Here is a 14,051-nt window from a genome sequence, read left to right on the forward strand (position 1 = left end):
ATATTGGTGCATTCTGGGAGTTGTAGTCTTGGTTTATTTTCATTGAGCCAATCGGACCGACACGGCTCATAAAGACGTAAGAAACAAAGTCCAGGAATGTAAACATGTCTTCTGCGATGAAGCCTTCTCGTCACCCTAAACATGGGACTTTTTAAGGTTTCCATATATGAGGGGTCGGTCCTGTGAGAGCCCGGACCAGGAAGTCATCCAGTCACTAAGGGTGGAGAGCTTCTGCAACCAGGCTGGACCTGATGTTCTTTGTCTGCTGAATGCCTCACCTGGTTTTAAGGTGGCTGAAGGTGGCATGCGGCTCTCTGCCACTGTCACATTCTCTCACTGAGCTATTGTTCTAGTTTGTGAGTATTAGCAGTTTTCATGCAGTTCTAAGCCATGCATGGTTCCCCCGTTGCGACGGTTGATCTGCCTAGGCCATATGCTGTGGAAATATGGTGACAAAAATACGGCATTTAGTTTCCAAATGTATCGCCTCGTCAGGGGGATAGTAAGCACTATATAAATAAAAAAGAAGAAAAGAAAGACTCTGGGACAGACCGGCTGACCGGTTATACTTAGTGAAAAGTTCATGTTTACTCTAGCTATCAAGTCATAAGCATATAGCCTCAGGAGGAGCGATTAAAGAGAAGCTATTTACAATCAATCAATAGGGACTTGTGTAGCGGCTAATCAGCCAGGAGGGTACCCAGGCACTGAAGATGTGTCTAGAATTAAAGGAGCACACCGTTTAATTCAGGAACGCGTTTGGTCCGCTGACTGCCGAAAAGCTGTATATGGCACTTTTAGTCAGACTTTTAATATTTTAGTGGACTGGTTATGTTAAAATTGAAACTATAAGTCACAGACCTCAACTTGCTGCTAAAAGCCAGGCCGACATTGTCACAAATTACTAGTCAACCATATAGTGGAACTCTGCGACTGTCCCAATTGTAGATGTGAGGTGTTACAAATCTGGCTTTCCAGCTTAAGTGTCTCTCTACAAACTGATTATTGTGGTTTTGCTTTTTAATAATACAATCATATATATATATTGGTGCTTTATGTAGCGCCAACTTTCTTCAGGGGCATTAGAGCGCTTTACAAGAGAACCACACTATGTTCACACATTCTCAGGGGCAGGGAGGCTATGTTTTCGTAACAGGTAGGGCAGGAAGCGAACGTTAAAATTGAAAGGTTGAGTCAATACAAATGTGACCCCTGCCATATCAAGTTGGCCTGTGCAGTTCCTAGCTTGATGCGCTAAAGCTTGGTGACTATATGGGACCTTGATGTCCAATTGGACCGGAAATGGGCATTTCTGCCATTAAATCCTCATTTCTGTAAATCCCCTTCGCAGGGACGGAGATACTATTGCCCAGTAAGTGCCCACTATCAGGATAAGTGGCTGCCCTCTGGGGGTGGAGAGAGCGCCCTTACAGCTCCTTTTGTTGCATCACAGCCAGAGGGTGCAGCGTGAAAAGCTGATAATGGGTCTGCAAAAGCGGCTTCAGGGGCCCGAAGAGCGACCTATCGGCTGACAATGACCCTGAGCATGGGGGTCATGGTGACAGGGTCAGCGCAGGCCATGGGGTCCATGGTGGTGGGGGCAGGGCAAGTGCCCTCTTGGAGTCAGGATACTGCCTACTAAGTTTACATTACAATGATTCATGCATGCTGACACTGCTATTGATGCATTCCTGTGCTTTATTGCAGCCATATAACTCTCTCCGAAAGCAATAGGTGACGGACCAACACGGTGGGTGGGTGTGGGGGGGCAGGGGGGTAAAATGAGATTAGCGGACTTTGTGCTAAAAAGATTGAAGAGTCCTGGTTTCCTCTGAAGGCACTGGGGCACATGCTCAATACTGAGTGGAAGGAGGGAGCACGATGAGAGAGGAGGGAGGGGGTCATGGGGTGCTTTGGGGAATGCTATGCTGAAATTCTTGACACCACAGGCATAAAGATATAAAAAGCAGACCTTTGCTGAGAACAAACTTGTCAAGCACTGACTTGTTGCAAAGAACAGTGTGCATAAGTACCTGGGGCTGAGGGCTAAGAGGGAAAGAAAAATAAAGTGATCGCAGACACGGCAAAAGTGAAAGCAGGGGCGCGAGCGCTGTAGTTAAAGTGTTCGGAAACGCGATCAAGCAAGCAGAAAGGAAACTGATTAGAAGGGAGGGGGTAGTGTGAAAACGGCGGGGAGAGAAGGGAGGGTGTAATAAAAAACAAAGGAGCCAAAGCTATAGAGAAGGGAGGGGGGAGTGGGAGCAGCTGTACACGTGCATGTGATCGTGCACTCAAGGTTTAGGCCAGCCAAAAGACTGGGTAGCACTTTGAAAATCCCACATATAAAATGTCTCTTCGAGCCTTTGGCTCGCGAGACCTAAAAAGGAGCCGTTACAGCGCAGCATTCAAAACAAGAAAGAAAATCACAAGACAGAAAGTATAGTAAGAATGCGACAAATCCTGCAACCGGCTCCCTCCTTCATGGCACTAAAGGTGGACCGAGAACTAGTCTGTGGAATGAAGGTCTAATACAAATCACAAAGGACCCAGAAGGGGGAAAACACATATGCCTGGCTAAGGGGAAAGACACCAAAGACTGGACCTGGGTATCACGTGCCCTAAATTCTCATCCCTGACAACTTAGGTCACAGATTCAACAAGAACAAACCCGCCTCCAAGCTAAAAATCTGTTCTTGGAACATCCAGAGTCTAACTGACGATGAAGACAAAATGGACGAAATACAACTCTTGAAGAGATACGACATCATAGCAGTGCAAGAAACTTGGGCCCTGCGTTCAACCCCATGGCTGGACTATACCGCCTATGAATCAAACGCAACCCTTCACATGCAGGGGGCCGCGCCTCGGGAGTGGTGCCAATCTATGTCAAAAACAACTTGGCAGTCCAGGTATCCCTACTTTGTGCGGGAAACGGTGACTACCTATTTCTTAAGGCAAGGTTCTCAAAACCTGATATACCCAGCCAGGACCAGCACCCTATGATCCTAGGCTGCATTTATCTTCATCCATCTAAACCTAAAAGAGAAACAACGCTAAGTAGAATGCTCCCAGTAATAAGTGAACTTCACTCTGAACGCCCAGATGATCTATGGATAATATTGGGTGATTTCAATATTTCAATACTAACCTAATGGATCAGACATAAATTCCTCCCTGGTAGCTTTGGATGACTCCACCTGGTCTCTTCCAGAAATAAGCAGTCAGTACCAACGTAAAGACAATCATGGACTTAAACTGTTAGCCTATTTAAACCACCTGGGGCTTCGAATCCTAACTGGAAGATCATCTACTGATGCGCCAGCAGCTTACACTCATTTCTCCCACTCTAGACTGACCACACTGGATTACATCTGGATTTCGATTCCCCAATTAAACGCACCACAAGATTTTGTTGTAATTCCCTCTGTGGCAAGCGACCATGCAATTATCGCCTGTGACATACTATCCTCGCAATGCAACCGGCCAAAAATCAAACTGATCAGTGAGGAGGAAAATCTGGAACCAATAACAAAAATAACGTGGTCGATAGAATATAAACAAAAAATCAACAAAGAAGTGGAATCAGTCCTGAACAGAGTAACCCAGGATGATGGCGATTTAACCTTGACAAAATCATGGGAACCCCTTTTACAAGAGATAAAGGAACAAATAGCCACCGATATGAAGCCAATGTCTAATAAATCACCTTCAAAAGATGATCATCACATAAAACAAAAACAATTAATAGTGATAACAAAGTGCAAATTAAACAACATCATGCGAAAAACCATTAATGACACGTCTGAACATAGATCAGTTCAGGCAAAGGTTGCAGTAAAGCGCAGGAACTACAGGAAAGCAAAATTCTCGTTCCAGAGAATGGTTGAAGAAAATCACTGGAATAAAGAATATGAAATAATAACGTCACAAGATCAGAATCGATTTTGGAAGTGGATGAATAATTGCTTCAAATCAAATCAGCAACCTACAACCACAAATATCTCTCCCACAGCGTGGGAAAACCACATAGAAACCCTCTACGTGGAGTCATGTAGTGATAACAGCATACTCCCTAATATGAGGGCAACCAACAACATACCAAGGAGCATGGAGTCACAAAATCGACCGTATGACCAATAAAAAATAACTCCCAATATGATTATGCACCTCATTAATAAAATGCGACCTGGAGGCCCAAATGGTATTCCGCCCATAGTGTATAAAAGGATGGCTCGTAAATGGGCCACAATTTTGATGCCCTTATTTTAGGAGTACAGGTTGGGAAGAAACATCCCTGAGTTACGGAGGGGCTTCCTCTTAGTCCCAATATACCAAAAAGGCTTGCGATCTAACTCAGAAAATTACCTTATGATCGCTCTCCTAGATGTAGATGGGAAGTGCTGTGCTAGCACACTACTAAAAGAACTGATGGCTTGGGCTGAGGCTCGTAATCTGATCCCGCACACGCAAACAGACTTCTGAAAGGTATCTAACATTGAAGATACTTTGGACTGTATGCCACATCTGATTTGAACAACGCTTGCAAGAAAAGGGAGGCCTCTCTATCTACCATATATCGATTTTCAAATAGCTTTCGATAGCGTGGCCCGCCCAAGATTGTGGATGAAATTAAAAAACTGGGGCATCGACAACACACTATTAAATGCACTGGTTGCCTTATACTCGGAAACCTGGGTCAAGATCAGAGTGTCTACTGGCTGGTCCGCGACCCAAAAAATAAAAAACCAACAAAGGATTAAAGCAAGGATGCATACTGGCCCCAATGTTCTTCAATCTATACTTGGCGGATTTACCAGATTATCTAGCTGATGACCGAGCGTTTCCCCCTAAACTCGCCGGAATCAAAATCAAATTGCTGCAATACCTGAATGATGCCATATTGCTCGACCAAACTCCGATCAGGCAGCAGTGGCTCTTAACTGTATTGTCATTATATTGTAAAGTAAACAATCTGAAAATAAACATTGCAAAAACAAAGACAATTATAATTTCCAGACAAACAAAGAGGAGATGCGCATGGCATGTTGACGGTAAACCCATTGAGATAGTCACAGCCTACAAGTACCTGGGAGTATGGATTGATAAAGGAAGGCAGTCCCCTCATTTCACCGAAATGCAAGGTTTGGCACAATCATTGGATGGGGCCTTCTGTAGAGCAAGGAAAACCATGAGCCCACCTGATCTTACTCCCCTAATTCAGGCAAGGGGTTCAAAATTTCTACCATCAGTGGCCCATAGCGCAATATCCTTCAAAGAAAAGATGTGACCGTGGCTGGACAGAGCTTAGTCAGCCTGCTTCCGTAAAGTATTTTTCTTACCTTCCTCTATCTCCCATGCGCAAATTCGCATGGAATTCAATTTGTCATCACAAAAGTGGATACTAAAAGCCAGGTTTATGGCATATTGCCTAAAAGCCAAACAAGCACGGGACAACTCGCTAAGGAAGCACATATGGTTAATGATAAACAAACCCGGGTCAACCTGGAATGACTTTTTAACACACTCCATTGAAGTATTGGAAGCCCATGAAATATGGTACCTATGCCCATTCCTTCAGCAGCAAAACTCTTAACAAAACAAGCAAAAATAATGTTGGCTGATAGTGATGCAATAACCTTGAAAAATCTAAGTCATGGAAGCTGGGAATCAAAATTATATAACAGCGGGGGCCTGCCACATTACCTGTCCTCTCCCTTAAAACCAATAATGAAGTGTCAACTAATGTGGCTACAGTTCGGCTTCATTCCACTATTGGCATACAAGCATGGCCACGGGTACAAAGAAATCGTAGCCACACAGTGCTGAGCATGTGGGGGAGAAGAGGAATCATTAATTCATATAATGTGCATCTGTGAGAAGCTGCGCCCTTTGAGAATCTATTGGCTTCGCCCCATCTGGCGTATTTTAAACATTCTGACATGCCAGGCAGTCCTGGTAGAGTGCATGAAAGGCAACTCAGTGCAGCTGGCGGCACGTTTCATGAAATTCTTGACTGCTGTAAAAGCCAAGCTGGACTCCGACAATCATATAGAATTATAATGCACAACACTGTGTTAATTGTTTTGATCTTCATGCCTCTATAGCCAACAATGTGATTTAAAAACATTTTTAGATTAATAGTTTATACTGTCACATTCCTTTTAACATTGGAATTCATGCATGTTATACTGATTCTTACTAAGCTTGATGGCAATGATTTTAATTAATTGTGCAATAAAAATTATCTATCTGTGCCACTATACGCTACGTCACTCCAGTATACGCTATTCCACTGTATGCCATACCACTCTACAGCACTCTTCTTTACCCAACTCCACTCTCTGCCACTCCATCTATGCTATTCCAATCTAAGCCATTCCCTTCTATGTCACTTCAGTCTATGTAAATCCACTGTGTCTACTTCACATTACGCTACTCCACTCTATGCTATTCCACTGTACGTATCCAGTCTCCACCACTCCACTCTTTGGTATTCCACCCTACACCACTCCACTCTATCCTTTTTCAATGTTTGTCACCCCACTATTTGCTATTCTACTCTACTCTACTCCATTCTAACCCACTCCACTCTACACTAGTCCACCGTATGCCACTACACTTTACCTCACTCCAATATATACCACCCCATTCTATGCCATTTCACACTGTGCCCCTCCAATATACCCCACTCCACACTACACCACTCCCCTATACGCTATTCCTATCCAAGCAATTACACTCTACACCGCTCAACTCTATGCTATTTGACTATACGCCACTCCACTCTACCCCACTCCACTGTACTCCACTCCACTGTACGATATTTCACTCCACGCCAATCCACTCTATGCCTCTCTACTCTAATCCACTCCACTGTACTCCACTTCACTTTACGCTATTCCACTATATTCCATGCCACTTTGTCACTCCACTTTTTCCGCTACACTCAACACTATTTCCCCTCTACACCACTCCAGTGAACACTACCCCAGTGTATACCACTCCACTCTATGTCACTCCACTATACACGACTCCACTCTACACCACTCAGCTCTATGTCACTCTACTATGCCACTCCACTCTATGCTATTACACTGTACACCAGCACACTCTATCTCTCTTCACTCTAACACAATCCACTCTACAGCACTGCACTCTATGCTACTTTACTCTATGCCACTCCACTCTACGTCACCCAGGCTTCACTACTCCAATCTACTCCACTCCACACTGTAACATTCCACTGTATGCCACTTCACTCTACACTTTCCAGTGTAAGCCACTCTACTCTATGCCACTCCAATCTATAATGTTCCACTCTACGCCACTCCACTCTACGCCACTCCACTGTACACCACTCCACTGTATGCCATTCCATTGAATTCGACTCCACCCACTACACTCTTCCCCACTTTACACCATTCCACTGTATGCTATCACACTATTTGCCACTGCAATCTATGGCACTCCAGTGTATTTCACTCCACTGAACACCAGCCCACTATATGCCACTTCATGCTGTGCTATTCTACTTTATGCAGCACCACTCTACACCACTACACTCTATGCTAGTCCACTCTGTGCAACTCCAGTATACGACACCACACTGTACACCACTGCACTCTATATCACTCCACTATATGCCACTCTACTGTTTGGCACTCCACATGTAGGTAGCCTAATACCGGTCGGTAACGGCCGATTTTCGGTAAAAATCCCGTTACCGACCTGTATTCAGGCTTTTGGTATGTAGGGGGGACATTTCAGGATTCGGTAATTTACCGAATCGGTAAAATTACCGAATCGGTAATTTTACCGATTCGGTAAATACCGAATCCTGAAATGAGATGTACGGGGAGTGTGTGGGTGTTGTGTGGATTTGTTATTTACCACCAACTAAAAGTTGGTGGTAAATGACGAATGGCTTTGAAAAAGCATTTTTTGGCACTTAGAAGTGTGCAATGTGGCAGACATACATGCCCTTAGGGCATGTATGTGTGCCACATGTGCACACATGCAGGAATCAGGGGTGCAACAGGGTGTCACTGTGACACCCTGCCACCCTTGATTGTGCTCCCCCCATTACCGAATCGGTATTTACCGATTCGGTAATGGTAACTGGCTTCCCATTGATTCCTATGGGCCTCCTGGCCCATAGGAATCAATGGGAAGCCAGTTACCATTACCGAATCGGTAAATACCGATTCTAAAATACCGAGCCATTCCGAATCGGTAAATATTACCGATGGATTACCTACATAGCATTTACCACTTCATAAATACCGAATCGGTAAAATTCGGTATTTATGAAGTGGCAAATGTTAGGCCACCTACATATGGCCCTATGTGATTACACTCTACACCAGTTCACTCTACATCACTGCAGTATTACCTACTCCAATGTACACCACGTCACTGTACACTCTTCCACTTTACGCCGCTCAGCTCTATGCCACTAAACTGTATGCCAGCCCCCTATAGGCTATTCCAATCTACTCTACTCTGCTCCACTCCATGCCACTCCACTCTACCTCATTCAACTGTATGCCACTACACTCCATTGTACTCCATTCTACTCTATGCCCCTCTACTCCACGCCACTCCACTGTACTCCATTCTACTCTATGCCACTCTACTACACGCTACTCCACTGTACTCTACTACACACTACCACACTCCAATATATGCCACTTTCCTCTATGTGGTGCTTTCTCTATGCACTGGTTACACCCTTCCATGTTATATCAAAAATGCCATGTGAAATTATAATATTCACAACACTTATGACATCACAATCACATTATTTGTGAGAACACAGTGCATGGTGGAGTTATAGATAATGTAGTGCAGCGACAGAGCTGACAACAGTGTGACAGAGATGCATGAGTTATAGCAATTTGAAGGTGTAGTATAAATTATACATATAACGTATTTGTTTAGAATTTATGTTATTTCTGTTGTTTATTTTTGGTTGCTATAGAAAGAGTAAATAAAGGTATAGTCATTTAAAGGTGGTACATGAATAATAAATTTAAGGTATAACTAACATTTCTAATAGTTATGTCATTAAAGTTTGGTCCCATGCTGGAAATGGCCTGCGTGATACTTGCTTGCATTGTAAAGACTGTATGGTAAAGACCCACGTTTTAAAGGCTGTGCGATATAGGCAACATAACGCCATGGGTGACCACCAGGTACCAGAATTGGAATCACCCACCTATTGCAACAATAACAATTGTATGACAGCTGTGGGGAGCCCACCTTATGGCAGAGATCTCTGCACAATGCTTAAAGATGAACATCTTTTGCTGGGTCGACCACCACATATTAAACGTCACGACCAGATATCGACAATGCCCTCTTTATTCATTTGGGGCCAGATGCACGAAAGCTTTTTAATTTCTTAACGGGCTGAATCACAATTTTGGCCTGTTAAGAAATGCAAAACAGCCTTTTCATATGTACAAAGGCCAAAAACAGGTTACAATTTGTGATTTCTACCCAGTAGAAATCACAAATTGCGACCGCAATTTAAGAAACGCAAATAAGGATTACCTATTTGTGATTCCTAAAGCACATGTACAAAGCTTTTCCTAAATGCAAATCGGGCATTTAGGAAATGCTGTTACCAACAACTCAAAGTCGAGGGTAACCATGCATTCTTTTTTTAATGTGACATGAAGCGCACATATGTCCCTAGGGCATATGTGCATTACATGTGCACTACAAATTTTGCGGTGCCTCCATTGGGGCCTTAAGGCCAGAGACACCCTTGCATTTGGATTTCCTAAATCGCGATTTCCTATTAGGAAATCGCAATTTAGGAAATATAAACCATTTCCAATTTGGCCCATAGGTGGGAATGCCATAGCATTTCCTATTCCCGATTTCCTAAAAGCGATCCCTACAGAGTAGGGATCGCTTTTAGGAACATGCACATTTTGTACATATCATTTTGGGGCACATGCATCAACAATGCCATTTGCGATTCCTTATTAGCGAAAAATAAGGAATCGCTAATAAGGAATAGCAAAAGGCTATGCATGTAGGAATCGCTAGTCAAATAGCGATTCCTTAACTCTCCTTAATTGCTACTAGCAAATTGCGAGTAGCAATTAAGGAATGCCATCCCAATCATTCCTATGGGCCTCCAGGCCCATAGGAATGAATTGGAGATTGCATGAGCAAATAGCGAGTACCAGTAGGTTCTCGCAAATTGCTCATGCAATTTCAAGGGTGCAAGGGTGTCAAAATGACACCCTATTGCACCCCTGAAATTGATATGTGCACATATGTTGCACATACACATGCTCTAAGGGCATGTGTGTGTGCAACATGAAATTTGAAAAATGCACAAAAGTGCATTTTTCAAACTTTTAGCAAATTACCATGCAGTTCATCTTCATGGTAATTTGCTCCCCCTATTAGCGAATTCGCTAATTTTTTAACTTTCATGCATTGCATTTAAGGAATCCCAAATTGAGATTCCTTAAATTAAGGAATCTCAATTTGGGATTCCTTAAGTGCTATCGCTATTTAAGGAATCGCTATTTAAGGATTCCTTAAATAGCAATTTTTGCTTTTGGGTTGATGCATTGGGATTGGGTATTTTTAACTCAATACCGGGAGCTATTAGCGAATCGGTATTTTACCGACTGGATTTTGGCTTGATGCATGAGGCTGTTTGTATTTCCTAAATAGCGATTCCTACAGAATTGCTTTTTAGGAAATGCAAAATAAGAATTTCGAACATCTGGACCATAGTCCCTTAAGTTGTTCCAGAACTCCCGTAGTATGATGAAGTGGCCAGCAGAGACTCCATCTGATAGTCCCTATCATGTTAGTGATGTCTCCTATAAACATCCTTCCATCACAACTCACGTGCATATTTATGATTAAACAGCACAAATATAGATAAAAAGGCAGACAATCCCTCTAACACAGACATACACAAATACAAGCACATACACAAGCACATACAAGCACAGCCAAGGACATGCACAGTGACATTCCTCATGGAATCTCATCTTCCCAGTTTAGCAAAAGCCAATCCTAGCATATTTGTAGGGCTTCCCCAAGACACGGATGTAGTGCCAGACAGCCACTCCCAGGGTTGAAAAGGGGACTCACCCTATCACTTGATGTGGCACTAGGCCTCTCATAGGTTGCATCATTTAGCTCTCTGAATCCTTAAGCAAGGAAAGGTCTTTGCAGAAGCACCCAGTCAAGAAAGCACAACACAGAGGGCAGGGAGGAGCTACAACTGCTTGTGAAAGGAAAGTGGAGAAAGAGGTAGTCGCAGGGACAGGCACATACACAGACACATATGGCCTGTGTTCACTGTCCAGTTTAGGTCAATGCTTTGTGTTTTAAAGGGGAGAATCTCGGTGTGAGGATGAGAATGTGGGGCCTGGAAGCTGGATCAAGCTCTTGTCAGAAATAAGGTAAAAACATTTTGCCATCACCCTCAGTCCCAGAAAAAATCCTTTCATTGGCAGATGAGTCCCTTATCCTACTTCTGTCACCTATACAGAACCACGGACACACGTGCACCCACACAAACACACACACATGCATGCACCTGCACACAGTTACTTTTAGGGCACATTGAAGAAACCGCACATGCACATGCACCACATGTCTGTGTGTACTGGTCTCGTCTACTACTATCAGACTACTGAGATCCTCTTCCTTCCTCTCTTATCCACGAAAGGAGGTCTGCATCATACACAGACAAGGTGCCACCCACCTTGCCAGTTAAAGACACAATTAGATTTGCTTACAGAATTGTGCTGTTACACACATTGGTGTGGTATGTGATGATTCAATTCTATGCCATTTTCAAGCACAGAACTTAGATGCAAATAATTACACTTGATGGACTACAACAGTATTCTATATGCTATCAAAATGCCAATTGATGCTCCGCATTGAGGGCATCAGTAGCTGTCTTGAAATCGGGAACCATTTTAAAGTATTAGGAATAGCTGTCTAATTTTTTTAGGGAGCACCTGCTCGCGAGATAATGTGCACTGAGACAGCTTTTCTTCAAAGTGGAAGCTGGCCCTCAGGTGGCTCTATTTTGTTTCTGTGAGCGTTACTTGAGATCGGAAGCATTCACTAAAGTAGTAACGTGCTGAATATTTTAAAATCGGCCTCTAGTGCCATCACAGCAAATTCATTTTAAAAACATTAACTCCAAGACATTCTTTCTAATGCATTTTATTTTTATTGATATGCACTCTAACAGTGATGGACCATGTTCTCACGCTGCTCTTTCCAGTACAACATATTGAACATTAACTTACCACTTTCCACCACGCAACAGTTCAAATCCCTCATTGATCTTCTCAAATGGTAAAGTGTGAGTGATAAGCTCATCCAGTTTAAACTTCTTTGTCAAGTAGTCAGTTACCATTCGCGGGACGCTGTCTCTACTCTTGAAGCCTAAAAATCAAGAAACATTGATAAAGCTAAAATATTGGTAGAGTGGTATGGTACATTATGTTATGCAGATTTGTATAAACTGCTAAACACGTATGAGGGTATCCAGGCACTTCACAGGTGAATAGATGGGGGTATCCCTAGAGATTATTTGAAAAGCCAGGCCTTAAGCCTCTTGCAGAACTCAAGAAGTGTTGAGGAGGCTCTGATGTGCCGTGGGTGGTTGTTCCATGCTTTGGGGGAGATGATTGAGAAAGACCAACCTCCTTCGCTGCATTTGTGCATGCAGGGTAAGTGTGCCAGTGAGAGTTCCCTGAGTAAGGTGTCTTGTGGATTGGTGGAAGTGTATGTGGCTGTTGAGTTAGGTAGGGCCCATGTTGTGTACTGCTTTGTATGTGTGTGTGAGGAGTTTGAATTGACTGTGCTTGACAATAGGGAGTCAGTGGAGCATCCTGAGGTGTAGTGTAATGTGGATGTGCGTAGTAGGTTGTTTGATGACTCCAGCATATAGTGCATTGCCGTAGTCAAGTCTGCTGTTTATGATGGCCTGTGTGATTGTTTTGCTGGTGTTATCTGGTAGCCACTTGAAGATTTGTGGCACATCCTCAGGATAGTTCTAGTTCAAGTTTAGTTTATTAGCATAGTTACTGAAAATTATTACATAACAGTGAAAACAATCCATAATATCCTAGCAAAGTAAAATAACTTTACATGGCCATACAATGAACCCCTAAAAGCCTTTACAGACTAAAACAGGTAATAAAACCTTAAATACGTGTAGTGCAACATTAAAAGGATGACCCATGTTGTTGACAGCCCCTAGGAGCAATATTGACTGACCATTGCATAGCAATAAAACTTTAAGAGTAGAAAAACATTGCTTGGCCTTAAAAGCAGTCCATGGAAACCTTTCAGCATAATGAAACAGATAGTAGAACTTCAACTTTGTGATGCGCTTAATTTGTAAAAGAATAAGTGCCAGGGCCCTCATCAGGAGGCCACCCCAGTTTGCACAACACATTGCCATTGTACTTACACAACTACTAATCATCCTATTCCTGAGGTGTAGTGAGAAGATGCTGTAAGCCGACATCTGTGTGACTGACCAGAAGTACATCGTCCGCGTAGAGGAGACTCGACAACAATAGGCCTCCTAGCCTTGAAGCGTGAGAATTGCAGGCATTGAGAGCCTGCGTCAAGTCCGCTAAGAAGAGTTTGAATAGGGTTGGAGCCAAGACGCACCTCTGATTTAGCTCCTTACTAGTTGGTATACGTCTTGATAAGAACAAGCCGTCACCCAGCTTTACCTGTACCCATGTGTCTGTATGAAAGGTTATTAGCAGGTCCAACAGAGTCTGGGAAATCCCCAGCGTGCCAATTTGCTCCAAAGCCTACCTCGTTTCACAAGGTCAAAGGGTGCTTTGAAGTCAATAAAGCATAAATGTAACAGTAGTTTTAGTGCTTTTAGCAATGACATGGCCAAGATGTTGGTTATCATGCCGGAGGACTTTAAAAACCTTGTTTGATTGAGTGGTCCAACAGAGTCTGAGAAATCCCCAGTGTGCTAATTTGCTCCAAAGCCTACCTCGATTCACATGGTCAAAGGC

General features: G+C 43.2%; 1 protein-coding gene across 1 annotated transcript in view; it reads right to left on the reverse strand.

The window, feature by feature from the left end:
- The window catches only part of LOC146866270 (alcohol dehydrogenase 1-like), a 300,864-nt gene that overhangs the window by 21,099 nt on the left and 265,714 nt on the right, over positions 1 to 14,051 (reverse strand). Inside the window, exon 8 of the mRNA XM_085635173.1 lies at positions 12,309 to 12,447. Within this exon, the coding sequence (XP_085491299.1) occupies positions 12,309 to 12,447 (139 nt within the window). The remainder of the gene's footprint in view (positions 1 to 12,308; positions 12,448 to 14,051) is intronic.

This window comes from Triturus cristatus, chromosome 2_1, assembly GCF_964204655.1.
Source record: "Triturus cristatus chromosome 2_1, aTriCri1.1, whole genome shotgun sequence".
NCBI classification, from domain to species: domain Eukaryota; kingdom Metazoa; phylum Chordata; class Amphibia; order Caudata; family Salamandridae; genus Triturus; species Triturus cristatus.